At 39.9% G+C, this 27,489-nt stretch overlaps 2 protein-coding genes across 3 annotated transcripts; both read left to right on the plus strand.

Moving 5' to 3' along the window:
- The first annotated feature begins 860 nt into the window (after positions 1 to 860).
- Positions 861 to 13,311, plus strand: rab11fip5b (RAB11 family interacting protein 5b (class I)). The gene is made up of 6 exons (XM_072395363.1): positions 861 to 1,630; positions 3,450 to 3,979; positions 5,490 to 6,093; positions 6,720 to 9,167; positions 10,125 to 10,260; positions 12,467 to 13,311. The coding sequence occupies exons 1-6, from the start codon at positions 1,251 to 1,253 to the stop codon at positions 12,725 to 12,727; spliced, it is 4,359 nt and encodes a 1,452-aa protein (XP_072251464.1). The 5' UTR covers positions 861 to 1,250; the 3' UTR covers positions 12,728 to 13,311.
- A 2,881-nt stretch (positions 13,312 to 16,192) lies between these two features.
- sfxn5b (sideroflexin 5b) lies at positions 16,193 to 26,627 on the plus strand. Of its 2 annotated transcripts, XM_072395365.1 has the most exons (14): positions 16,193 to 16,400; positions 19,520 to 19,588; positions 20,232 to 20,309; positions 20,931 to 20,957; positions 21,055 to 21,109; positions 21,203 to 21,228; positions 21,365 to 21,418; positions 21,906 to 21,962; positions 22,149 to 22,214; positions 22,532 to 22,622; positions 23,513 to 23,628; positions 23,845 to 23,930; positions 25,038 to 25,155; positions 25,396 to 26,627. In XM_072395365.1, the coding sequence occupies exons 1-14, from the start codon at positions 16,344 to 16,346 to the stop codon at positions 25,471 to 25,473; spliced, it is 978 nt and encodes a 325-aa protein (XP_072251466.1). In that variant the 5' UTR covers positions 16,193 to 16,343; the 3' UTR covers positions 25,474 to 26,627. The 2 variants fall into 2 exon arrangements, with proteins under 2 accessions (XP_072251466.1, XP_072251467.1); XM_072395366.1 differs by lacking the exons at positions 23,845 to 23,930; positions 25,038 to 25,155; positions 25,396 to 26,627 and having other exon boundaries at positions 22,532 to 22,618; positions 23,513 to 23,623.
- Positions 26,628 to 27,489: the final 862 nt, after the last annotated feature.

Genomic DNA, 27,489 nt, shown 5'->3' on the forward strand with positions numbered 1-27,489 from the left:
ACAGTCCATAAAAATAAAATCAAAAAGAAAGTTTGATTGTCCCAGAGGGTGCTGGCTTCTTGTAACCATTAGTGTTGGGCATCTCTCAGCCTGATCTTATATCACTGTGAGATAGTTTAAATCACTTGCTATACTTCCACTGAACCCCATAATGCAGCTGTGTTAGAGCATGACAGCTCAGGTGTAAAGGGAGGTGGTGGCTGGTAGGTTGTGTTCATTTGTAAAGATCTAACAGCATGTGGTTACAGCCTCATCACCTGAAGTTTTTGATATTTGATCAGTGTAGTTTCTTCAGTGATGATGCTTCCTCTCTGAAATCCACAAGGTGGCATTACCGTTTCAATGAATATGTTTAACAGTACAAAAATGTTTCCAGTCAATGTGAAATATATAAATTCATCTGCAGATCTGTGCAGAGAAAGAAATAGATAACACATCTAAAAAATATATATATCGATTAAAAATCTGGTTGTGCTTTGAAAACAGCTTTATTGTAATGATCAATTCTGGTTTTCCGTTTACTTTAATATCCAGGTTATTTGTTAGTTTGTAGCCTTTTTTTTTACCTCTGTATGAGGTTATGTTTTTAATAGAGAACGTTGTTCCAGGAGCTTGGTTGGCAACAACAGGCTACTTCTCGAAATTAACAAATTAATATGAGCTGGAAAACACTTAAAGAGGGATCCTCTTGGAAACTGAACTTTAACATTTTCTGCTGCTAAAGCACAGAACAACCCTCTGCCTCTCGTACATGAAGGTCCTCATTGACAACACAACAGAGCTCAGAGCAGCTTCTGTGTGTCGGTGGATCTGATAAAGCTATGGTTGGGTGTTTCACTTTAATTCTGCGGCATCTCACACACTGTATGTGGGCCTGTTGTTGTGGAGGAGGGCGGGCCACAGTGAGCAGATTTCGGACCGTTAACTGATTAGTGATGCGACATGTACGGAGCATTGACTTGAGATGATTCCTGCACACAGCTCGCCTCGTGTGATCTGCATTGATTGAATTTGGACAGAAACAAGAGACTGAAACTGGCAGAGGCCGAGTCTGTCTGAAAACTGACCTCGGGTAAACCCTCAGAGGCTCGGCGGAATTTGGAGATTTTCTGCAGAGGTAATTTTGCGCAGCACGGAAACTCTGGCGCGTCGCACATGGGAATGATCACCGGATCACCTCACAAGACACATCACTAAGTGAAACTACGACTGTTAGGGGGCATACAGGCGCCCCTGTGTAGCGGTACAAGATGATGTCACTGATAGATCTGGACGATGATCAGCGATGGGTGCCCACTCATGTGAATGTCACCGTCCTCCGCGCAAGGGGACTGCGAACCAAGGGCAAGCACGGTAGCCGCTACCTGTACACCATCATCCAGGTGGGAAAGGAGAAGTACACCACCGGGTTGGTGGAGAAGGCAGAGGTACCCATGTGGAACGAGGAGTGCTGCTTCGAGCTGCTCCCCGGGATCCTGGAGGACGGTGGCCGGAGCGCCTACCCCCCGGCGAGCGGAGACCTGGTCCTTACGGTCATGCACCGGGTGCTTATCGGACTGGACGTGTTTCTCGGTCAAACCATCATTCCTCTTGATAAGATATTTCAAGACGGAGTGTGTCCAAGAGATGAGTAGGTTGGCTTTTACTTTATGCAGTTTACATGTCAGTTTACTCCTCACACATAAGTGATGTGTCATGTTTTATGTGTGACAGTAACTCTAATATTTTTTTAAAGTCACCTCGATACAGCGCTGACGATCAGTCACGTGCGTCTTTGAAACCCAAAACGCAGCAGCTGAGAGTTAACCGATTATCTTATACAAGAGCGTATAGTGGTGGAATCAGGTGGTGTTTTGCTGGACACATGGCTGCAAGCTGCCAAAGCAGTACAGCATCATTAAATTACTGCTCTGTGGACTGATTTCGCAGGCTTCTCCAGCAGAGGTTCCCATAATGCACTGCTCATCAACAAGATGAGTTGCAGTTTCCAGTGTAGCACAAGTTATGGCTTAGCCAGAGAGTCTCTATTTTTATGCAAAATGTACCATTTTCTGCCACACATGTAGTTTCAGACTATATAATGACTATAAGCAATATTAGAGGATACTGTGTACTTCAGCAGGCCTTCTTAGATACTAAGAAAAAGAACCAGAATATGACCTTGCATCATATGTTAATCAAATTATTTTATGGTCTCTGAGATAGAAACACATTCTTACTTTCTTCACGCTTTAGTAAAAAATGTGATTTTAAGAACAAGCTTGTCCTTATTTTCAATTAGTGGCTGTACTCCATTTCCTAAAAGATTGGTTATGCAGTGTAAAAATGTTTCCACCCAAAATGAACCTCAGCCAAAGAGTCAAAGAACCAGTGTTTTCTGGAAAAGTAATGATAGACCTCAGCTAACCGATGGGGGTTAGAAGAGGCTGTACACAGTGTCAGTGTCTTTTTATTGGACCTCTGCAATATATTACTGGCTGTCAAGTTTTGAGAAGGTCCAACATCAAACTGTTATAATGCTTTTTGCAGAGTATTAACTTTTGCTGAACTATTCAATCAAAGGGCCATTAGTGGGCTTCCCCCCCCAAACAGATGTCTTTAATCACAATTTTTTGGATTGCATGCATATGAAAAAAATCTGTCACATGTTGGTGGAATAGCCATTTATTTGAATCAGTTTAAATGTGTCTTTGTTACAAAGAAAGCCTTGGATGTTCTTAAATAATTTATTGTTCCGATTAATTAAATAACTGAAACAACATTTCAACACGTGAATGAGAAACAGGTGCATTCAAAATCGTTGCTTTCAACGTTCATTCAAGACCAGTAAATCCTGCATTTAGCTATTCCCAACTGCAACAGTACTCAGCAGAAAAAAATAGTTTGCTGTGTAGAATATCCAGAATAACTGATAGTCATAGAAACAACTGGTGACATAACAGGACTCAGTGTTATGTAAAACACTGAAAAGAGTAGAATGGAGTAAAACAATACAACACATCTGGATTTAATTGTGGCTTCTCCGCCCTCGACGCTCAGTGAATTCCTGCTGTTAGTTTTGGCTGTATGATATTTTCTGTGGTCCACTCACAGGACCTCGGAGGAAGAAACAGAGGATTTAATTTGCTGACCCCTCATATGTCTCTTTGTCTTTTTATATAAGCTCATACACAGGCATAGATTGAAGGATCTCAAGGAATTTGGGTTGTGATTTCCTGCTCTGAGGTTTATGAAACAGGTTTTTAAAGGCAGAATTTAAACACAACCCCTGAGCTGTATTCCCAGATTATGTAATATATGGAAAGCTTTGCCAAGAGGAAATTGTTTTATTTTGTTTTTGCTCAGTTTGTGACTGAATGGCTGCACGGCTCAAGTTCTGATTTAGGCTTTAACACTTTATCACTGCACTTCAGATAAATTTCTCTTTGTGATGTTGACTGTTCCTGCAGATGGTTCAAGCTCAACTCTAAGGCAGGAAGAAAGGAGAAGGAACGTGGTGAACTTCAGGTGACGGTCCAGTTCACCCGCAACAACATGACGGCCAGTATGTTCGACCTCACCATGAAGGACAAGCCTCGCTCTGCGTTCGGCAAGCTCAAGGATCGCGTCACAGGGAGGAAGAGGGGGGACGTGGAGTCTTCCTCTGCCATTGTGCCAGGCCGCTATGCTGCCCTGTCCGGGTCTCTGGGGCAACCCTTTGGAGAGGAGGGAGGAAGGGCGGTGGAGTCCCAAGATGTGGAGATAACAGAGGAGAAGAGGAGCAAGATGAAAGATTTCTTCAAAGGAAGGCTGCGAAAGTCGTCTGACACCAGATCATGCTCCTCACTCGCTTCAGAGAGTAGTATCTCTTCCATGGCAAGCGATAACCTCGGCCCTCCACCCAGTCTGGATCTGCTGTCAGACCCCCCCAGCTCCCCCATCTACACAAGCAAAGTGAGAGTCGACTCCCACTATGGAGAAACAGATTTAGCTAAGAAAGGTAGGTTTTGGTATTATTCACATGCGATGGAAATAAAAAACAAAACAGTTTTCTTAGTGTTTTGCAGCAGAGGTTAGTGTCAAACACAACTCAAAACTGAGTTGATTGGAGTGGATTTGGCTGAGGTGATAAAGCGGTTGTCCTCCAATGGGAGGGTTGGTGCTTTGAGTTGTCAACAAGATCAGAATAGTATATATAATAGTAAGTCTCAGTTGGCAAGATGTAGGTCAGTACCCTTTGTATCTGAAAAGGATATTAAAGGAATATATTGTGTACCTCCATACAGTTAGTTTGTCACAACACATTTTGGCTTTTTGCAGAACTTCAAAGCAATAAAATACAACAAAACTTTTTATTTTTCTGGGGCCAGAATCCATTCTTTAAGATTTAAAGCCTTGCTGAGATAAGACCTAACTTCTTGCTTGGGATATTCCTCATCAGTTTTTTTACTGGCTATGAGTGAAAAATAAAAACCCACTAACTTATTTAAGGCTTTGTCTGGACATCATCTGTTCCAGTCCTAGAGATAATAGAAAAAAGTTGTCGCTTGTGAAAAAGGTGGCTGACATAACAGGGTGCTTTGGATTCCGACTGATTTGAAAATGAGCTTTTAGCTACATATGCACCAAACAGTTCTATGGACTCGGTTATAGACAACATATTACACCTTCAAGGGATTTTTCTCTGGTTGCATTCACACCATAGAAAGGAAAGCTGAATTGACATAAGGCTGGTGGTAAGAGAAGAGTTCTATTATCTCATATCAATAAACCTCAGGCTTCACTGTCACATCATTCCTTTCTACATTGTGTAAGTTTTTGGACGCTAATGTTAAGAAAGGTTGGTTTAACAATAGAAATGTTTTATTAGCGTTTTCATGTAATGTGGGTTGCAGTGTTGTGCTCGTATGCTCAAGCAATCACCCCGCACTTTTTTTCTTGGACCACTCACCATGAACTAAATAATTTTGACCAGTGACCTGCGCACCCGCATCACAGACAGTTACCCCGATGCTTGAAAATACCCTACTCAAAAGTAGAAGGTTAAATAGACCATATAAAATCACAACTCAGCCAAAGTTCCTTTGATTTAGACACAAAAAAAGAAAGGGAACTGCATACAATAACTACAATGACAATGAAGACGTCCTTGAAGTCTGAAGCAACTACCAAATGTGTTTTGGTGCTTGAGGTACAGATTTTAAAATAAAATGAGATTCCTATTTTGTCCATGCTCCCCCTCTACTCTAACGTCCTCCAAACAGATAAACAGACAGACGAGCACACAGCACTGAAAACAGAACTTCCTTTGTGGAGATAATGCGGTTAATGTTGCCTTCCCCTGCTCTCACGTGGCAAAAGAAAAAAATTATTTAACTGTTGCTCCTTTTTGTCACAAAAGAAATAGAAAACTTATTACAGAGAACTGAATATCACATTCATCAATAAACCAGTTCTGCTAAACCTTTCATATTTGTTGTGATAATTAAGTTCTTGTGTCTTTTTAACAGTGCTCACCAGCCAGCACACCACAAAGATTCTCACACACAAGCGAGCACTCAGCGATGAAGCTAGTAAGATCACAACAACCTTCCCTCGATCAAATGTTGCAGTGGAGTCTCTCAAAGGTCAGACCATGACTCAGTCCAAATCATCCTTGTGTATAAATGGAAGCCATGTCTACGACTCAGAGCCATCGACTCCAAAGAGTTCTGGAGCGCTGCCATCTAAACTGGTTCTGCTGGAGAAATGCTCCCCCTTGTCTCGCTCTCTGCAGAATCTCACCAAAAGAAGCGAGGACAAAAGTTCCTTTGCAGAGGGCAGACGCTGGTCTTTTGACAAGTTTAAGAAAGAGGAAAAGGAAGAACAAAAAGAAGCTCAGTCATCATCTGCCCCAGATCGGGAAGCTCAGACCGGGGGCTGCCATGTCGAGGCAGCAATGGTCTCCTCAGCTACCAGTTCACCTGAGAAAGGGAGGAAGCTGAGAAAGACGCTGTTCTCTGCAGGGAGGAGTGATTCTCTCCCAGCTAAGTCAGACCTAAACCAGGCTGGTTCAACATCTGAGGGAAGGTTCAGAGGCTGGTTTGGCTCTGGTGACTCCCAGAACAAGCCAAGGTGAGTCAGGATCATTTACAGGGTACATCTGGGCTTCACACTCTTTTATGAATTTACCTTCCATCAGTCTACACTGGAGGCCTGTAAACAAATGGGTGTTCTGAGTCAGTGTTTTTTCTGCTTTCTGCTCATTTGAAAATGGAATTGATATAATTTCACCAATTTACAGCCATATCCTGCTGTATCATCATCTCTCACTATATTCTCCACAAATAGCACTCCAGCATTGCATTTTTCTTCTTATTTCCCCCTTTTTTTCTTTTTATCTGTGCGAGTTTCTCTTTTAAAGTTACACCATCACAGTGGTTTGGGAAAAAAAGATGTGATGTTTAAATGAGCTCATCCTACACAGTAGCTGACTGTGAAGGTGGTGTTTGAATGGCTACAATGCATCTGTTTATATTTTATTTGCTTAATTATTTTGCAAATGGGCTTTGCTTTTTTAATTTAATTTATGTTTCCATGAGTCTTTCCCTTTATCTGCTGATGTTTTGAGACTGAAGTTAGTTGACCAAAATGTCCTTCTTTGTTGAGGCATATCAGCTTGTATTATGTTTGTGTTCCCCATCTGGTAACCTGGCACATCATTAACTAAGAGGACTATTGTGCCCTATTTTCCTCTACAGGCTGGAAGTTTCTCCTAAGGTAGAAAGCAGCTCAGACGTACCCCTTCCCCTTCCTCCTTGCTCCCCTGTACCTCCTCAGTGCTCCTCTCCCTCTGTCTCCCCCTCTGGTCATGTCTCACCCGATGACTGCAGTCACATCAATCTCTTCACCCCTTCCTTCTCCCCCTCCTCAGCTCCCCTTTCCCCTTCCAACCCCTTCTTCCCACGTATGCAGCGCAACCCCTTTTTTGAGGAGCTCGTAGCAGAAGAGTTGCAGAAGTCGCCTCCATTGGCGCCATGCTCCTCCTCTAGCTCATCCCCCTTTCATTACACCTCTCTGCCCACCCAGTCTTGCGCACACGGCACTGTTCTTGAAGTCACTGATTCAAATAATGTTTCCATAAAGCGGGAGCGCCCCAGGCCAGTAGCTAGGCAGATATCACTCCCTGCATTATTACCCAAAGCAGCCGCACTTAACTCCTCTAACCACTCCGCCCCTTGCTCCACATCTGAAAGTGCAGGCGAATGGGATGAGTCGTTTGATGCCTTTGCCTCTAGCAGGCTCAAGTCTCCTAAAAATAAAAGTCTTCCCCCAAAACAGCCCACAACCAGCCCAACTTCATCTCGTAAACGTGCTTATCCCCCTGTTGATAATACACAAGAACTCCAAACGTACAAAGAGGAGCCTCCACCTTTACCTCCAAGGAGAATTTTAAGAACTTCAGTGAATGAGCTTTTCTCTGATGGCTGGCTGCATAGAGGCCAGGAGCTAGCCGTCCATAAAGAAGCCTACCTCCTCTCTCAGACCGGTGTGGCCTCACTACAACATGGCAGAGAGAGTGACTGCAAAGGAAACAGCACATCTCCAGACCCGAATGCAAGCAGCGAGACCTCTGACTCTGTCAGTGTCCACTCTCAGCCATACACAAGCATTATATCTCCTGGAGTAACATCCAAAGAGGGGCTGAAAAAGTCTAGATATGAACCTCTGGAGGATCAAACTGACTACTGGGGAGGGATGTTGTTTGAGCAAGACTTGTATGGACGTGTGTGTGGAGGAAATTATGGACAACCCAGAGTTAACAGTCATCAGTTATCAATGAATGCCGAGGAAACTGCTGGAAGTAAGATCATATCTAAGAACTCATGCTCTAAAAGGCTTGTCGAAAGCGACTTACCCGTTAATGACTGTATCAGTATGTCGTCTACTACTCCCTCCAAGGCACCACATAACTGTTGCACTACAGTGGAGGAGATAGTTAAAAGTATTCCATGTGAAACCACATGCATCAACAACAACATATCTTTTTCACTAACATTAGGAGACCTGAACATGAATGTGAACAACTCAGATTTTAGTTTTATTGATTCTGATGGATCCTCTCAATCAGACGCAGCTGATACTGTTAAAGATATCATTAATTTGAGTGACACATTTCTACCAGAGGATTCGCAAGTTGACGTTTGTCAGAAGGAGACCACACTTGAGGATTTGTTCACTTTGAAGGACACCTACATAGCTTCAATGAACTCATCTTTTGAAATAACTGCATCCTCTAATAGACTTTGCAAAGTACCTCCTGTTTGCCAAGACAACTGCCAAGATTGTCGATGTGAGGGGAATAATCTCACACCACGGGGTCACAGCCAAGAGACTCCTGCTTCAGTTTCACAAAATCCAGCATCTAATTCACCTGGTGTTGAAAGAGAATGTGGAGAAGAACAAAGGAGAAGAAGTGACTTCAAAAACAAGAAGGACTGTGACGATAATGGAAACCCACAAGACAAGTCAGCCAAACCAAACCAGACTGAGTCGTTCTCAGGAGTTGTTAGTGCACGAATAAGACCAAGAGGAGCTTCCCGACAGAACAGCTGTGACAGCCCAAACAGTCAAAGCAAAAATGGAGACAGAGACTTTGAGCAATTTTTATCCCTTGTTCAAAGCATTTCAGAGGTGAGTGAAGGACCATTATCTTACCAGCCCACTAAATCAGCTCTGTCTTCCTTAAAAGCATTAGATAAACAGGCAAATATGCTGGAAGATGTCATCATTAGTAACCAAACACAGACAAATGAGTCTAACAGAACATCAGAAGTATCACTGAAGGACAGCGCAGCATCAGAAAAACCCTCTGGGATTAGTTTTGAAGACCTCCACGCAAAAGTTGCACCACACTGCAAAACCCCTTCCAAGACAAAGATTGGGAAATCTTTGCAAGAGCCTGAACCCTGTTCTCCCTCTACCCATTCTGCACTCTCCTTATCAGCTGATCCCCCTGTCTGTTGCCCCCCCATACATTCCTTAACCATGGGGCCCAGTGGTGGAGCTGGCACTACGCTGGCTGTGGCTCCCTACACCTCCTCCTACTCTACCACCTTCACCACTGACCAGCCCCTGGTCGATGCACGCCACTCACTTTTGCCTGAGGAGACACAGCCTGCTAGCAACCTGCCCCATCAGGAGAGCAGGTGAGAGTCCTCACACTAGGACATGACTTCTGTAGGTACTTACAAGCTGCATTAAAGATGCACTCAACAAAACATGTAAATGGGATTTTCTTTTTTTTGGTTGCTGTGTTTCTTTCTGCTGTGCTGGCTTGTTTGATGTTGAACACATTAATATATTTAAGTTTTGCCTTTTCATTCAATGTGATTGGATGACAGCAACCGCATTGCTTCTGGCTTTGCTTCACCTTTATGTTATTCATCTCATATTTTCGTTTCTTGTTGGCTTTTGTAATTTTGTTGTTTTCTAATAATTTGCACTGCTGAAAAATTAGCTGCTCCTGCTGCTATTCTGGCTACCTGCTAAAGAAAGCTACGTATGTGTTTATAGTAGGATATCTTAATGTTCTATGAGGAAAATAAGTGTGAACAATACTATTAAAATATATCTTTATTTAAGCAGGGGACAGTCAAAGAACTAATGCTGTTTTAGATTCAAAGCCTCCTAAGACAGAACTGACTCATTTGATGTATGCAAAAGGAATAAATATGCAGAAGAATAAGGACTGGACAGTCAGGAGTGCCATTTTAATTGCCGATTAAATGATACGGGGTGCTAGAAATTATATTTTTACCTTGATTTTAGTTACCGTTGTTTCTATTTTGGTCTTAGTTCCGACAAAAATCTGCAGAAAACTTGATTGATACATTTGTATTTTCTATCATTAAACATAGTACTCCAGACCTCCTGTACTGATTACCTTTCCTTCATATAGTTAGTAGTTACAATTGTTGATCAGCTTTATATGTTTTGCTTTTACAGGATGGGTATTGATTAATTGATTAAATACAATTTTACCTCATTATTTGATTGGAAAAGATGAATAACTCAGAAGCTATATGTTGTAGAAGTTCTGCATCTCTGATAAACACAGAGTATGCCAGTGTTGAGATGCTAGTGCTGACCTCTTGATTTTGCAGACCTCATCCAGTGAAACCATTAACGTCCAGCCAATCAGAGAAGAAGGATGGTCGTTCTGTTCTTGAGAAGCTTAAATCTACCATCCACCCTGGACGCACAACCCATCAGGCTGCAGCTGAACCTGAGAAGAATGAGGTAGAGAAGGTTGTTTGACCTTTATGCAGGACTTAATCATTTTTTGCCTACAGTAGTTAAACAATTAAGTGCTGGTTACCACTGGAGCAGTCCACCACTATATAGATCATATGAAAATACGCAGCTGCTCCCTTTTAGGCTGTGGCTGCCTCTTTCATCGAGGAGAGAAATCCTGATCTCATTACCTCTCTCAAGTGTGACATAATTATTTGGCCCAGATATGAGTCTCTGTCCTGGCACCTTCAGTGCCACCTGAAAATGAACAGAAGTAAGGGACTGTTTCCATTTATTTTGCTTCTTATGCCACAGTAAAATGTCTTTTAGTTCACGAGGGTTTCTCTATTATTTCTGCAGCCGTTGTAGTGAATTTCATGGATATGAACCTGCAGTGGGTGAATCATGGAAAGCACTACATGTTTTAAAAATAATGTCACCCCCTGTCTACTAAATGAAATAGAACAGCTTTATTATTTTCTTTTTGAATTTGATGCAACATTTTTAAAAATTAGGACTGAATGTTGAAAACACCTTGCTGCTGTTTATCTCCTAATTAATTTGGTAGAGCATCCATGAATGGCTGAGCCTTTGAGAAGTAAAGATGGGGAAGGTTCACCACGCTGGGAAAGACGGTGTTGGCAAATAATTCAAGTATTTACCGTATTTTTCAGACCATAAGGCGCATTTAAAATCCTTTAATTTTCTCAAAAATTGTCAGTGCGTGTATGAATTAATTCTTCTGGTTGTGCTTTCTGACCTAGAACCGATTTTATGTGGTACACGGCGCTCAAAAATCTGTCAAAATGTTTTAGCACGACCTTGGTGAGCTACAAAGCTGCACTGCTTGATGGAGTGAGCATTACGGCCACCGTAGTCACGCGGAGAAGTACGATCTGTGCTTCAACATTAAGGTGTGCGCATTCATTCATTCATTTTCTATACCCGCTACCCCAAAAATGGCTCCTGTTAAGAGACATGCTTACGAAGCGGATTTCAAACTTATTGTGAAAGAGTTGAATAAAGTTTGACTTATCTGAGTTTTGTTTAATTTAATGCGCCTTATAACCCGATGCGCTTTATGTATGAAAATAGACCCGTTAGCAGTCGATCATTGATATTGCAGCTTATAACCCAGTGCGTGATATAGCCCAAAAAATACGGTAAGTATCGTGTTCCACAAAACTGAAAGATATATGCAGCTTACACTGCCCTCCTACCATATAGACCCTGTGGGTTGTTTATTCACGCAGGCTAAATCTACCTATAATTACAGTAGAAAAAATGAGACCTCTAGTGGTTGTGAGAGCAGCTGCACGTGAATTTTAGAAACGGCATCTATGAAGGTAATGGTCACTTTGTTAAAAGAATTCATTTTAAATACTAAATGGAAATACTCACTCTCATACAGCATATCTTAGTCTGTACAATATTACAGGCTGCACACTATTTTCTCTTTCACTCACATTCACATCATTTTACGCATCAGAGGCAACTTGGTTTCTGGTGCCTTGCCCAAAGACACTTCAACAAACGTTTGAAAGTCAAACCATTGACCTTCCAATTGGAAGATAATTGCTGTTCATCCTGAGCAACAGCCACCACAACCATGATCTTATTCTAAGCCAAACCAAGTAGTTTTGATTTCTCTCTATCACTCTAGTCAAGTGAGTATTGCCTAAAACCAACCAGTAAGTGACAAAAGTGTTGAGTATATTAAGTGAAATGACCTCAGAAGGGTAAAAAAGGTTGTGTTTTGGTCTTGAACAGATGCCCCATGGCTGAAAAATGCATGAATGATTGAAAGTGCCATCTACCCCCACCCTTGAGAATGATACTTATTCAGATGTGGAAATAGTCATTTTTGCTGTCCTGTTTGCTGCTTGTCACATGACATTTCTATGGATCATATTTATAGGTATGAACAAACAACCTAGATGGTTGTTTTGACTTCTTTCAGTAATTCAGTGCTAAACTACATCTCACACATAGTACAAGAGGAAAAGAGTCAAGATGCTAAACTAGTGCAGCCTGCCTGTCTGCCAATGGCAACATCTGGTATATCACAAAACTAAAAAATACAGCGAGAGGCCCCAAACTGTTGAATTCTTTTACCGAACATCAGTTGTTTCCTTTCAGTCCCTAAATGCAGAGAGATGTTTTGCCCCATGGTAATACATAACCTCTTCTGCTTCTTTCTCCTCTGACATAGGAGCCGACAGTGGACCGAGCGGCCCAGTACCAGCACCTGACTAACATGGAGCTGATCTCCCTGCTACTGCAGCAGGAGATGGACATGCAGAAGCAGCAGGCAGCCTCTGAGCAGCAGGCGGCGCAGCTGGGTAAATGTGAAGCTGAGCTTAAAAAAGTTAAGTCTCAACTTCGAGACCTGGAGGACTACATTGATAATCTGTTACTGCGGATCATGGAGCAGACGCCCACCCTGCTTCAAGTGCGCTCAAGACACAAGTGACGACCGTGCTAGTGTGCATTTGGTGTATTGCACATGATGTATAGCCTCTAGAATACAGTTAATGGCTGGGAGGTCTTATTCCAGAGGCTGTTGCAGTCAAAGAAATGCTGAGTTTTGATCTCACAATCATCCAGGTCTTCTCACTGCTGATACTGCCCTGTTGATGTAGACACGATATTACCCATGATGCATGCTAGTTACTATCCCTATTTGGCACAGACAAAACATTATGCTATGAGAAAAAGCTTCTATGCAAACAGATGCAAATGGCTATTTAACACATGCTTACTAGAATAAGTTAAGGTAGTCAGCTATAGTCAGTTTACCTTTAAGATCACTGCTTTCACACGTGTGCAGAAATAAGTACAGGCTGAAGAACAGTTTGGACTGCATTGAATGAACTCTTCTGGGAATGAAAATCATGTTAACACTTATGTCCTTTTGATGATTTTCACAATGTTTTATCTCGGTCAGTCCCAGATCTTCATCTTCAGTGAAGATCTATAAAAGTTAACATCGGTTGGTGACGTATTTGATAATAGAATTTTAAAATAAGAAAAAATATACGACATATATCGTAAGATATACTGGATAAGTTTCTGCATTAACATTGCCGTATAGTGAGTAAAAATGCAACGTTGTTTGTGCCTCAAAATACAGAGGATGAAGCCTTCTATTATTTATCTTTTCTTTTTAGATTTTTTTTTCACAAAATATTTCAAATACCCTTCCAGCCCCTTACAAACTAAAACAATGGAAACGTTTTAGTTTGTTTTTGTTTTCCATTTATCTTGAAATTATGTTGTTTTACTGTAGGAATAACAAAGTAACAGTATGCAGTAAATTTAAGCATAAGTTATTTCTATCAAACCCTTTTTTGTGATACTATATTCTAATGCCACATTAATACCACTGTAGCTATCTGCAATGCTTTCCATGACCGCAGTACTGTAATAAAAAAGTGCACATTACTAAAGTTTGTAATTTTGTTTTGCTGTTGTCACTGATTAAGCTTCAGAAAGACTCAAGAGAGATCATGCTGTTGTTGTGCGCACTGTGCTGTGCTATGTACTGTATATGCATGTAAAAAAGGGAGTACAATTTGACCTCAGGTGAGCAGCAACACATGATTTACTTGTCATTATTTACTTGTAAAAAACAAAGCCAAAATGAAGCAGTGTGTGAAAATCATACAGACTTACTGCTTCGAAAGCAGTGAGAAGGGTCAGAAGCAGCCAAGAGCTGCTAATCCAATGCATCTGAATAACAATAAAAATAAAAGCAGAGGCTTGGTGGTCTGGAGCATTCAGGTGGGTGTTAACACAACGCTAAGGAGGAAAGACATCAGCAATGATCCTGGAGAAGCAATTGTTGCGGCCCACCAATCTGTGAAGGATTATGAGGTCGTTTTCAAATCATTTGGAGTCCATCATTCTACAGAGAGAAAGATTATACACAAGTGGAAAATATTCAAGACAGCTGCCAATCTTTTCAGGAGTGGATGTCCCAGCATGTTCCCCCCACCACAGAGACACTAGAAAAACTTAAGAGTGACATCTCAGACTCAGCATGTTCAATATTAAGGTTCATGGCAGTACAATTTAAGAAATAAGTGTGGCTTATTTGGAAGAGTTGCCAGAAGAAAGACTCTCCTCTCTAAAAAGAACATGGCAGCATGGATTAGGTTTGAAAAGTTGCATCTGAACAAACTACAAGACTTGTGTCCTCTGGACAGACAATACAAATGTGGAGATGTTTGGTCATAACACACAGCAGTATGATTGGAGAAGACCAAACACAGCATATCAGCACAAACACCTGATATCAACTGTCAAGCATTGTAGTTAAGCGCTGTTGTTCTGGGCTTGTTTTGCAGCCACAGGACCTGGGCACCTTGTAGTCCCTGAATGCACCATGAACTTCTCTACATACCGAAGTATTCTCGTGTCAAATATGAGGCCATCAGTGTGACAGCTAAAACTTAGCTGAAACATGTAAAAATGCTCTCAAACATACCAGAGAATCTACAACAGAGCGGCTGAAAGAAGAAATGAATCAACATAGCCATGATCCGTTCAAAGTCCAGACCTCAAACTGACTGAAATGTTTTGGTGGCACCTTAAGAGAGCTGGACATCAACAACTGCCTGCAAACCTCAATTAAGTGAAGCAACGTTGTGAAGAAGAGCGGGCAAAAATGTCCTCCACAGTGATGTGCGAGACAGATAACATCATTCAGAAAACGATTAAAGTTACTGCTGCTAAAAGTGGTCTGAAAACATATTGAATCTTGGGGTGTACTTGTGTTTTTTCATGCACTACTTCTGCTTTTTTTTCTTCATCTGAGGTTTTATTTCCCTAATCTGAATACCAGGTAAGATGATTCTTATTATATCCCTCTTTCAGCCTTAGAAGAGGGATATATTTTCTTTTTCACACATTTCCTCCTGCAGCAATGCTTATTTCTCTCCACTAGAGAGCACTCATGGCAGTACAGTTTTTATGTAAAACCCGCTTGTTCAGCAGCTGGGCTTTGCACAGATTTTGCAATTCAATAAGAAATTAATCTTTGACTCCAGAGAACCGGTTGCCTTACATGACTATCTGTCTTTTGTTGTTGAAAACATATTGTGAAATGCCGTTTTATTTATGTCTGTTGCTGCCTGGTCTAAAGCATATGCTACTCCTTTACCCCTTCCTGTTTAGACTGTACACACTGAGAAAATAAATTATATCAGTTTTAAAATGTACTCTTACAAGCAGCAAAGATGTAAGAAGAATGCTACTATTTTGCTTCTCCCAGAGAAGAATACTGCCACTCTAGAATAAACATTCATAAGCAGCAAATGTATCTTTCAAATAGATTTAGTGTTGTGAGGATTATTTATAAAGAGCTAGATTGAAAGGTCAGGAGTATTATTTGTAGGTATATTATTATGAGGACCTACTAGAATGGTGTACAGTCATCCTTTTCTTCTGCATTTGGGGTTTTAGTTGTGCAGTCAGCAAAGTGAATACATTTACCAGCATTACACTCTGTACATGCTGTATTCAGCGTTTACGGAGGTGTCAGTGAGAGAAAAAAGACAGGCCATCAATGTTCCTGTTTTGTGAGCTATCTGAAGCTATCACTTTGTTTTCTAATTATTTACATGCCATTTGGACAAAAGTCAGTCTTTAACAAAAATGTGTCTCCTCTGAACTCTGCATCAGAAGAGCTTAATGAAACTGTCCAGAGTGCAGATTCATACCACTGCAGGTTCTTCATTAAGTCCCTTCTAAAAGCAGTCCAGGGATAATCACTGCTACCCGCTGGTATGTTTTCCCTCTTAAAGCCGCACCTCCTCACATAATAATTGTTGGGTCAAACTGACACATATGGGCGCATCAGCCGTTATCTCTCCCAAGATCAATCCGAGCAGTTATGCAATTGCTTGCACCTTATCGATTATTTGGGATGTGTAGTCATGCGCGTCAACTTTGCCAGTATTCAGGCAAACGAAAAAACTACACATCCCGGTGAGCTTAGCGGCACATTGCTTCACTAGTTTCACACTGAATGTAGTTCACTCGACTTGAAAATCCGAAAATCATCAATAAATAAAGAGTTGGATGTCATGGCGGAATCTGCAGCGTGTCCTGCTTTCCAGCTCGGGAGACCCCGATACGACCAGGTAAGTAGCCTAATCTCTGTTCTCCGGTGACCACCCCGTTATAACATTTTGTTTTTTAAGGCTTTCGGGTAGAAAACAGCCCCCATCCTCCGCCCTGCTGCCGCTCCGCTCTGCTCTGGATGCTGACACTTTGCAGCGACAGTAACCTTTCATATGCATCCATTCTTTGTTGTCTCTGATAAAAAACAAACAAAAAAAGAAAAAAACAGCAACTTCCAGAGCTAATTAAATTTAGGTGCGATTAGATTAGTATGAACTTTGATACAGTTTAGTCGGGCTCGCCTCATCCCCGGCAGCATCATTTTAACCTCTCGCAGATTTGGCGCTGCTGCTCCATCAAAAAATGAAGCTACATCATTTAACAGTTTTTTTTCTTTTGAAAGATGTTGGAAATTCTCTCCAAATTTGTGCAGCAATTTCAAAATCAACCCAATGCATATTTAACACGCTACCCCCCCCCCCCCCCCCCCCCCCCCCCCCAACAATACTTTCTACAGAAAATATCACAAAGATGGCAACAGTGCGCACTGATATGAAGCCAACACTCAATTTTCCGTCCAGAAATTAATTGTCATCGGTCAGCCCTGAAAGATAATGTGACCTTCACGTTAATTCGCATGGTAGATTAACAGAGGAGACATCACAAGGTTTGCATTTACATTTGTAAATGCCCCCTGCTTTGTGTAGCTTATTGAAACAGCAGCCTCAAGAAAATTATTTACCTGATGTCAGTGATGCACGGAGTAAAGTCCACATGCAGATTGGAAAAATAAGTCACAAAGTAATTTGTTGCTCTATCATTTTAATGTGAGCTAAAATGCTGTTTATGTAAAAGTGCATATGAACGACAACAAACACCACAGAAAAGCAATAAAGAAGTCCCTGTATGACCAGGTTTAGAGCTTGTGTGAAAAGTGTGTGACTGATTACTTGTGGAATAATCAGCTGCAATGACACTCAAAATTCCTTCACAAAAAGTAGAAAAAGATGCAACACCACTGCAAAACTACAACAAGACAACTCTTAAATGTGGAATAACCACAAAGTAGCTACAAGGGGGATGCATCTAGCCAAATGAGACTACAGACGTACACTACCACAAAGGGACATAAAACTTTAATAAAGCTTTAAGGGGTTGCAAAATGGTCCAGAGACACCATAACAGTGACATGCAAAACAACCACAAAGATATATTTAAAACTCAGTGACACATAAAACAAGTAGAAAGGGATGCAAAATTTTCTCATCGAAACACAAAAATTACAAAGGGAAGCGAAAATGCCAGAAAAAGACAAAAACAATATAGAGAGCATAGAAATAAATTATCTTAAATAGTCAAATATAAACACATTTATGTTTTCCTCAATCTGGATGCTTTGATCTTTTGTAGGAAGGATGGGGTCTGTTTACATGACTGTGCCTTGGGACCCATTGTGTTATGATTAATTCATGAACACACCAATTAACACAGGATATTGTATTGTTCCCAGAATGCCTAAATGAAAATGTGCAATTTTTTTCAAGTGACACTGAAGATTGAATTCATGCTTAGTTTGTAGCTCCTAAGCTATTGATTTGCCCCTCACTCCTTCTTTAGTATATCCCACATGTTCAGAATGGCCCAGTTAAAGATGCTATTTTTCAACAATAACCGGCAGTTCATGACGGCTGGATAAAAGTACTGTAACACTTCCCAATCCTCGCATCAAAGCAATCAAAATCAGGCCAGACCTTGAATCAGCATAAATCTTGCTTGGTTTGTCTGTGCTTTCTGCTGCGCTCCGTCTCTGCTAGCCTAGTTGTGTACTCTCAGGGGAGCTGAGGCTCATGCATAATTAAAGTCGTCTTCTCACATGGATCCGCTCGCTGCCCCACTCTTACAAAACAGCACTGCAGCACATATGGCCTGTCAGAGGATGAGACATGAAATGAGGGAATGGCAGGAAGAGAAAACCCTGAGCAAAGAGAGATAGTTTATCTCTATCTACAGTCCTTGTGAGGGGTTGATGTTTGTTTCCAGTCATTTCAATTAGTATCTGGTGCTAGAGAGATAATTAAAATAGAGACTGCCTTAGCGCTGTGTTTCCTGCCCTTCATATCTGATAAATGTCTCAGAGGGAATCTGATTGAATCTGGTTGCCTTGTTTTGCTCAACCAGGTTGCCAAAGAGACTCTTGGCACAAACTACTGTTGAGCCTTTTCAGAATGTTGGCACGCATACTCAGCAATTGGCACGCTGATGCAGGCGGTGAAAGAAACAGAAATCATGGTGCTTGACCAGCAGTTTCAGGCCTCACTTGGAAGAATGTATCGGGTAAATGTGATCTTAGATTTGTTTCATTTTTCCAAATATTAGTCAAGAAAATTGCTGTAAATCTGCTTCCATATTTCACAACCGGGCATTAACACTGCTGGAGCTTGCACTGTACCTCCATTTTGTTCATTAATTTCTTCTTCGTTGAACAAGCGATAAAATGATTACTCTACATGGGAATCAAAACAGAGCAAAAAAAAAGTGTTTAGCCTACGTTGTGCTGTTCACTCTCATGGTTGTACAGTAAATGTAAAGCTAGAGCTAGTTAGCTTGATAACAGTGTGCAGAGCTTGTCTGAGTCAGTTTTTATTGAGTTTGTTTTTATGAGTCTATTAAGTTTATTTACCTGAATGTTAAACTGAAATCAAACTTTTTACAGTTAATGATATGGTCAATATTTTCATGGCTTGAGAATAAATACATACTGAGTAAAATCATTTTAATGTAGTTCTTTTGGAAAAGACCCAGCTATGTGAAACTAGAATGAGGGGTTTTGTGTGTCTTCACCACGACTATGATCCTGGCAGAATGTGGAAACTTTGTAAACAGCATCTAAACTGGGTTAGGTGATGTAAAATGTAACTGAACCGCGCTTAGCTTTGTCAAACATTTAGTAACAGTTGTGACTTTACATATTTATGACCTTAGTATTTCTTAAATCATGGCTTTACCTGTAAATCAATAACACGTGTTTTTATATAATAAGCACATACATGATTTTAACCAGCATTATCTGGTTGCCACGTTTGTTGCCATTATAAATTGCTTTCATTGATAATTAACTTTCTCTTACTGTCTTTCCCAGAGTTCATTCCTTGGTCGCCTCAGACATTTTGTAGAGATCATCGACCCCAGCACCCTGTTCGTGTCAGAGGTAAAGCTTCATGTCTACATGTGTCTATAATATGTGTCTTGGGTGAAAAAGTGAAAAGAGTTTAAATCTGTTATTTCATACAAATGGTATTTACACAACCTGATGAAACCTGCTTACGGTTAAATAGCAAACCCCAGTAACATCTTAATATGAGCCAAACATATATTTGTATCAGTGTTATGTTGGAAATTATCTGATATTTTCTGATGCAGTTAATGGTGTTCAAATAGTGTCAAACATTTATTGTTTTTGCTTTCATGATCTATTAACTGCTTAATATATTTGTCAAGAAAAATCTTGAAAAATTTAACTTGTAACAGACTAAACAGGACCTTTGAAGATTTTACAAGTTGCTCTGAGAATTTTCAGCAAGTTCGGACACTTAAAGCCTGAAAAATCAATGAACCAATCGAGAGGTAATTTGATAATTACAGTAAATCTTACTTGCAGTCATAAACATTTCATTGTTTAAAAGAAGATACCAATATGTGATGATACAGATACTCTATTCTGGATAAAATTGCTTACATTTGTTTTGTTGCAGGTATTTATCAATGCCAGTATAAAAAAGATTAAAGATACCCAACCAATACATAAGTGTTGTTTGCTTCCTGTTTGAGATTTTCCTGTCATTTATGTGTAGAAACGATTAAAAGAAAGCATCAAACTTCTTGATGACTACAAACACGGCACGCTTCCACCTGGAGTGTCAGATGTTCAGGTGATCCTCTACTGATACAATGTGATTCAATACAAACTGTGTTTTAGAATATGTGCAGAGACTGTAAATTACATTGTGTCGTGTTTAAGTTAATGCAATCCTGCTTCCAAAAACTTGGAAGTTGTATGATTGGTTGTTAAAAGAGCATCCCAGAGAAATTAGGAGATCAGGAGAGACTCACCACTTTGTGAATGACTGACTTGGTAAATAGTCCAGCAAGTTAAGAGTAGTGGCTCAAGGTGTAAACATGGAAAGAGTGAAGGGATTTCATCATCCATGGTACTGAATATTATTTAAAGATTAAGAGAAGCCAAAGAAATCTCTGTAATCATTGCATGGGCTCAGGAACAGAATCCATTGCTACATCATCCAGTGCAAGCTGAAATTCTTCCAGTGGTCAGTAAAAAGACTCAACATTACTTATTTAGTCTATGATTGTAATGATTTGCAAATTCTAACATTTTACAGTGTCTAAACATTTTTTGGAAACAGGACCATATGCTACAACTACAGGAGACTTTGTACAGATTTCAAGTGCACACAAAAATTCATACAAAAATAAGTTATCACCTAATAAATGACTGTATTTCTTCTTCAATATCACATTGCTCACCTGTTAAGCTGTGGGAAGCCCAGAAGATCAAACAGGTAAGACCATCATCAGGTTAGGTTAACTGCACTTTCATACATTCAAGTCTTTGGACTCCTGGCAGCACGAGGAAGCTTTCATGCTCTCTGCTCTCAGGCCATCATTCATCCTGACACAGGAGAGAAGATCTTCATGCCATTCCGAATGTCAGGTATGACCTCAGATGAAGATCTTTGTGGGATTTGTTTAAGATGATCCATTCTGTTATCATTTTTACACTGAAAATCATGTTTTCACTGTGCAGGCTATGTACCATTTGGAACACCGATTGTAAGTCTCATATGGAAACCATACGTTTTAATCATGCATTTTGTCTTTGGTCACGGTCATGTTTGGAAACGGATGAAATTAAACTTTGAACTTATTTTTTTCCAAAAATAAGCTCTTATTCCTTGGTTTCATCTAGGTCATTGGCCTTCTCCTCCCAAATCAGACAGTGGTGTCTACCATTATATGGCAGGTACTGGAAATAAGAGGCACATTTTGCTGTGGTGCTTGGAAGTCTGTGAAACCTTTACTGTTGTCTATATTTCTGTATAAGAATTACCTGTAACATTATCTAACACTTTAACATAGGTTCTAAAAGTAGATCAAGACAACATGAATTAAGTACAGAAAAAACAAAACAACCCTTAAGATTGTATCCTGTTTGAGAAACGTGGTGTTGATAGTATGATGGTTTGGGTCAAAGAAATAACAAGGACATAAAAGAAAGAAATTGTAAAGAAAAAAGAAGAGATCTGAGACACAAAAACTTAAGGACAGGATTCATTCTGTCAAAGAATGGATAAAGAAGAATACTACTGGCAGTTGTAGATTAGGTCCAATAATCCACTTCTGTTGATCTATCTATCCATCTATCCATCCATATTTATATAGATATAAATAAAAATATAAATATAATTTGCTCATCTTTAACTCTCCTCTTCCATCTCTTTTTGCTTCAGTGGCTGAACCAGAGTCACAATGCCTGCGTGAACTATGCAAACCGCAATGCCACAAAGGTAGACACTCCTCTTTGTCGATTATCACATCTTCTGTGTTTCGTACCACTTTAATCAGACTTATTTTTTGGCTTCCTGTCCTTTTCAACAAAGAATAGAAACTTAAGACACAATATCATGCTACAGTTTTTAGCAGTTTAGGCATGAATCAATCTGTGGCTCTGTTTGTTTTTGGTGTGTCTTCAGCCTACACCAACATCCAAGTTCCTTCAAGGCTACGTTGGAGCTGTGACGAGTGCTGTCTCAATTGCAGTGAGTGTGTTGTTCTTCACTAACATCATTGCTGATAATTCCCTTCGGTGCTTGGAATAGTTTAAGCAGTACACCTCTAAAACTAAAGGCACTGTTTAAACTACTATAAACTAATGATAACCACACTTAATATGGAAATAAGAAAATTTGACTTTATATCAGAATTTAAAACATGTTACAGTAAAAAGAAAATTAATTGGAATTGTATATTTTTTCCATGAGAGTTTGTTAAAGATTGAGCGGTTGTAATTTGCTTGAGTTGTAACATTTTTATTTATTACAAGTATTTTTTTATCAGCTATGTTTGTATTTTATAGGTGGGATTGAATGTACTGATTGAGAGAGCCAACAAGCTCAATCCTGCCACCAGAATGATCATACAGAGATTTGTTCCATTCCCTGCTGTAGGTGGGTTTTCAAAAGGTTGAATAGCCTTAATTGCTTATAAAGGTTCGCTAACTGAGTTAAATGACCAGGAGGAATCAGCAGTCATGATAAGAGCTGTTTAACTTCTCTAATTGGTACGGAAAAAAGCTTCCAGTGCCTCCTTTATTATCTCCTTTAGCATAAGAATTGTGATTTGTGTGTATAAAGTTAGGAGGGTGAAGGTGAGCGTTATATAAGGTGAACACTATATTTCACTTTTCTTTCCTTTTTAATCACAAAGCTTGATTATAAAGGAATATTTTATATTGTCTTATGCACTAATTATATATATATATATATATATATGAGATACCCTTTGTGTAACAATGATTCATGAAACCAGATTGCATTAGACAAAGTATCTAAAACACCTTTGTTGAATATTTATTGAACAGCTGTAGTTTAAGTGCTGCAGACATCACATCTTAGTGTAAATGTGGTTAAATAATTATTTAGTAATTATTAAATTATTGCCCTAAATCCTCTCTGGATAGTGGGAAATGTTCCCACTATCTTTCCTTAACCCCACAACGTTTTCTAACGAGGTTAAGGACAAGACTTTAAGAGGGGGTGATAGGAAGTATTTTTATTTAGTATTCGACCAGACCCCTGTGTCATAATGAAGCTGGTTATGTGGCTGTCTGCTGGGTGGAATCACAACCTCTTAACTTGGAGTTTTTTGTAACTTTTTATATATTTTTTACATTAACTGCACACCAACAGTACGGCAGGTTGATATTTCAGTATTACAGTATTTGATCTTGAAATAATGTGTTTCTTCTGATCGGTTACTGCATTTCTTGTCAGTCAGCACTTTGTTAAGATGTTCATGAAATGTATTAGAAAGTCTGAATTTGTCTTCCACTCCACAGCGAGTGCAAACATCTGTAATGTGGGTCTTATGAGACACAATGAGCTGTCTGAGGGTATTGATGTGTTGGACAACAACGGCAACGTGGTGGGATCCTCAAAAATTGCTGCAAGACATGTGAGTAGCTTCTTATTTTGTATGTTGCTGCTTTCCTTCTCTGTTTTTTTTTTTTGTGAATATCAAATGTCATGGTGGCTGATAATAGGGGAGCTTTTATTTCCTATTCGGCTCCTGCGTTTCTGCATCTGATTTCATGAGAGAAAAGATGAAATCCACCTTATTGCAGTGTTTGAAATGAAGCTTGTGCACAATGTTCTCATATTTATCCTCCAGGCAATAACGGAGACTGCCTTCACACGTGTGGTCCTGCCGATGCCAATCTTCGTCCTGCCCCCCATCATCATGTCCTACCTTGAGAGGTGTGAACAAAAGTTTTTATTTTTGCTTTAATGCTGATTAGGCATTTTCTAAATGTATCCCAACAACAGTTGAAAATGTCTACAGACATTAGAAAGAACAACAAATCAACACATATCTTTATATGTAGAATTAACAGAGAAAGTTTGGAGAAGAGAACGTATATTCAGCTAATAAAAATGAAGACTTATCAGATATTACCAGTCACCACTGGTGGACTACCATGTCTGCAACATGCCTAAAAAATAAAAACATTTCAAGCATTTTTTCATCTTGCATAAGACTTAGACTGAAACTAATGGCACGAGTCCCTTTTACCTGTTTTACTTGACTACTTCTTTCTCAGACTTAGCAAGTGGCAATAAAACATGAAACCTGCGTTCTTCAATATTTGATAACATATTCATAACATCACAAATTACTAGTGTTGCTTTAAAGTACCGTGGGGTAAATTTGGACCACACTCAAGCACATAAAACGTGATATAATAAAAAGGAAAATTACAAATATTTTAAAAACACTTCTGGAAAAACACATATTCCTTGATACATCACATGTTTTCCCCATAGAAATTTGAACTATAGCTTGTTAAGAAACCCAGTCGTTGATGGGAAAAGTGACCTACAGTATCTGTTGAATAAATATACAATTTATAACTTTGTTGTTTCACAGTTTAGTAAACGTTTCTGAAAGCTTATTTTTCCTCATTCTCATATTAGCATAAGTTCCTGCTCTCTGTCTTTGTAGGACAGTCACAGATACACAGCAAAATTGTGCATGTACCGAATCAAAGCCAACATATGCTGTGCCTCAAGGTCTCTACACTGACAGAGAATACACAACAAAAAGAGGGAAAATAGAACCATTACAAACAAAGACACGTTTTACTTTCATTTTTATTTGAAATGAAACAGGATCTCTGCAGTCTGACTCATTAAAATGAACACTTGCAGAATTTTCTACCCTCCAATTGTGAGAATTTGCTTCCCCAAATCTGCTTGAGGTTTTTCCTACAGATCCAAAAATAACTCCAGGTGTTGCAGTAGTCATCCAGGATCGATCCACACTGCAGGCTCACTTTCCTTTCATCTGTGTTCTGACTTGTGCAGGCTGCAATTTCTGCAGAGCAACCGCAGATTGTTGCTGCCCATCCACAGCCTCGTGTGCCTGGTTACATTCGGCCTCTCCCTGCCCGTGGCCATCAGCCTGTTCCCACAGATGTCTCAGGTACAGTATGTACTGTCAGATGAGCCGCTGTTCTCATGGCCAGATGGCTCATGGAGCAGCTGTGAAGATATTCAAATTACATATACTCTACTTGGCACACACCCCCCTGTCCACACCCCCTATTCTGTCTGTCTCTTCCTTCTCAAATTAAAAATGACTTTCAAGGCTAAACAGACGTACAAAGCTGAATTTTATCATCAGCCACTTCATGCTTTTTTTTTTTCCTTTCTCTTTTTGCAGATCGAGGTGTCTCGCCTTGAGCCGGAAATTGCCATGGCAACAGATTGCAAGGTTGTGACCTACAACAAAGGTTTATGATGGATGGCGTGGTGTTGGAGATGAGTGGATGGGGCAAGAGGAGGGAACTGAAGCTGCATTGTGAATAACTGTTATTGAGAACCCACTGCAGGGTTAGGGAAGTATCTACTGCATTATTACCACTGTAGAGACTTCCAACATGAATCTGAACCTGTTTTCTACTGTTCTTATGATACCTGCAATTATCAAGTCAGAGCGTCTTCAGAGCTTGAAAAGGGCCCAGATTATTTCCTTTACTAGTGTTTTTAAGAACTCTAAATAGAAATCAGTTTTTTAGCATTAGCAATAGGTTATCTAACTGATCTATATGCAACATACTGTAGTGTTCCCGACACAGTATTTTCACACCAAGCAGATACAGAGCAATGCTATAATTAATTTGAGATTGTGGTTTGTTTGTTTGTTTTTTCAAATTAATTTAAATCCCATATTCAGTCTCTTTTTGGTCTCCACCATCTTTTGGGAAACAAAATATCTTGAACTTCAGCTGCTGAGCATGCCACTACGGTCACCAGCTGGTCTTTCTTCCAATGGTTGTTTACAGTTAGTTTATCAGAGCTTTTTGGCTGCAAACAGCTGCATGCATGTGAGTCTGTGAGCTGTAAAACAAAAACAGAAGGATGGCAGACGGAAAGAGCTCTGGAGAAGGGATGAAAACAGCTGTATCAGGTGGTTATTCTCTCTGGGATTATATCACTACAGGTAACTCTTTAAACACAATTAATGGTGCATATTTTTAGCTGCTTCCATGCCCTCTGTATGGCAAATCTTAACTTCAAGTAGTAGACGGAAGAGGACTCCAAAATGCATTTGCAGGAGAAAAAGTCTTGACACAGGAGCTGTGAAGAAAGAAGAAACAAAGAAAGAGGAATGACACATTATGCTACATTGTGGATGGAATTGTAGGAAATACAGAGGCTGTCACAAGAACCTATAGTCGCCTGACATAGATCACAAAGGATCAGGTTAAACTAAATGGACAGATGTTGCAACTCTGCCATGGTTCATGTTAAAGTGTTGATTGACTTTGAGGTAAAGATTTCTGACTATGATAACGGCCTGTTGCCATGAAAGCTGTCTCCTCATGTCTCTTGTTCTGCATATATCTCAGATGGAAAATGAATAGGGAAATGATTAGGGATGCATAAAGTGAGGTATGAGAAGAAACTGACACTCAAGGAAGTGACGAGGTGCTTGATTTGACACCAGCCAAGGATGTAGTGCCAAACAGGAGTTCATTCACAGGTTAACCACTCTTAATTAGTCAGCTTTGTTGTGATTAATCTTTCTGGCAGCTCATTACCTCCTAAATGAGAAGCTCACAGACACTTTGTTTCACTTAGCCTTATTAATTGATGTCTACTTACGGTCCTTTATCTCTAAAATGGCATTTATTGTTTTATTTTAGTTGTTGTGAGAGGGCTAAAGAGTTTGATACGCCTGAATTTGAAATCGGATGACATTTTATAGGTACTAACCCCAGTTTGGGAACAAAACAACTGCAGCTGTTGAATTATAGATCTGTTTCAGAGCACGGCATACCATTTTTTTTTAAGGCTGATACTGATAACAGTGTTGTAGCATCATACCACAATAAATATTTTTGATAAGGATTCCTTAAATAAAAAAAAACTACTGAACTGTGACCATGACTGAGTAGGTCAAGTATCAGTTGTAAAATAAACTTATTGTCACTTATTGGAAAATGTGATGAACACCTTTCTGAGCAGCTATTTCTTGTTACTTATGAGTTCCTACACACACATTCTGACAGTAACATTGGCTCCGTCCTGTTAGATATCTGTGGTGGACTGAAGTTAAAAGTTTCTGACTTGCTTTGAAACACTGCTGTAAGTGTCCTCCTGTATACACTGAAAAACTTTCTGGAAGGGCTGAGTAGCCTCAGATGTGCTCCAGTCAGGCTATAGTGCTGATAGAAACTGTGCAATGAAAAAGTGACCACCATGAACCAGTATGATTACACACCAGATCTTTTAACACACATAATGTGAAGTA

Source organism: Leuresthes tenuis, unplaced genomic scaffold (genome assembly GCF_036924035.1).
Source record: "Leuresthes tenuis unplaced genomic scaffold, fLeuTen1.0.hap1 SCAF_11, whole genome shotgun sequence".
NCBI lineage: Eukaryota > Metazoa > Chordata > Actinopteri > Atheriniformes > Atherinopsidae > Leuresthes > Leuresthes tenuis.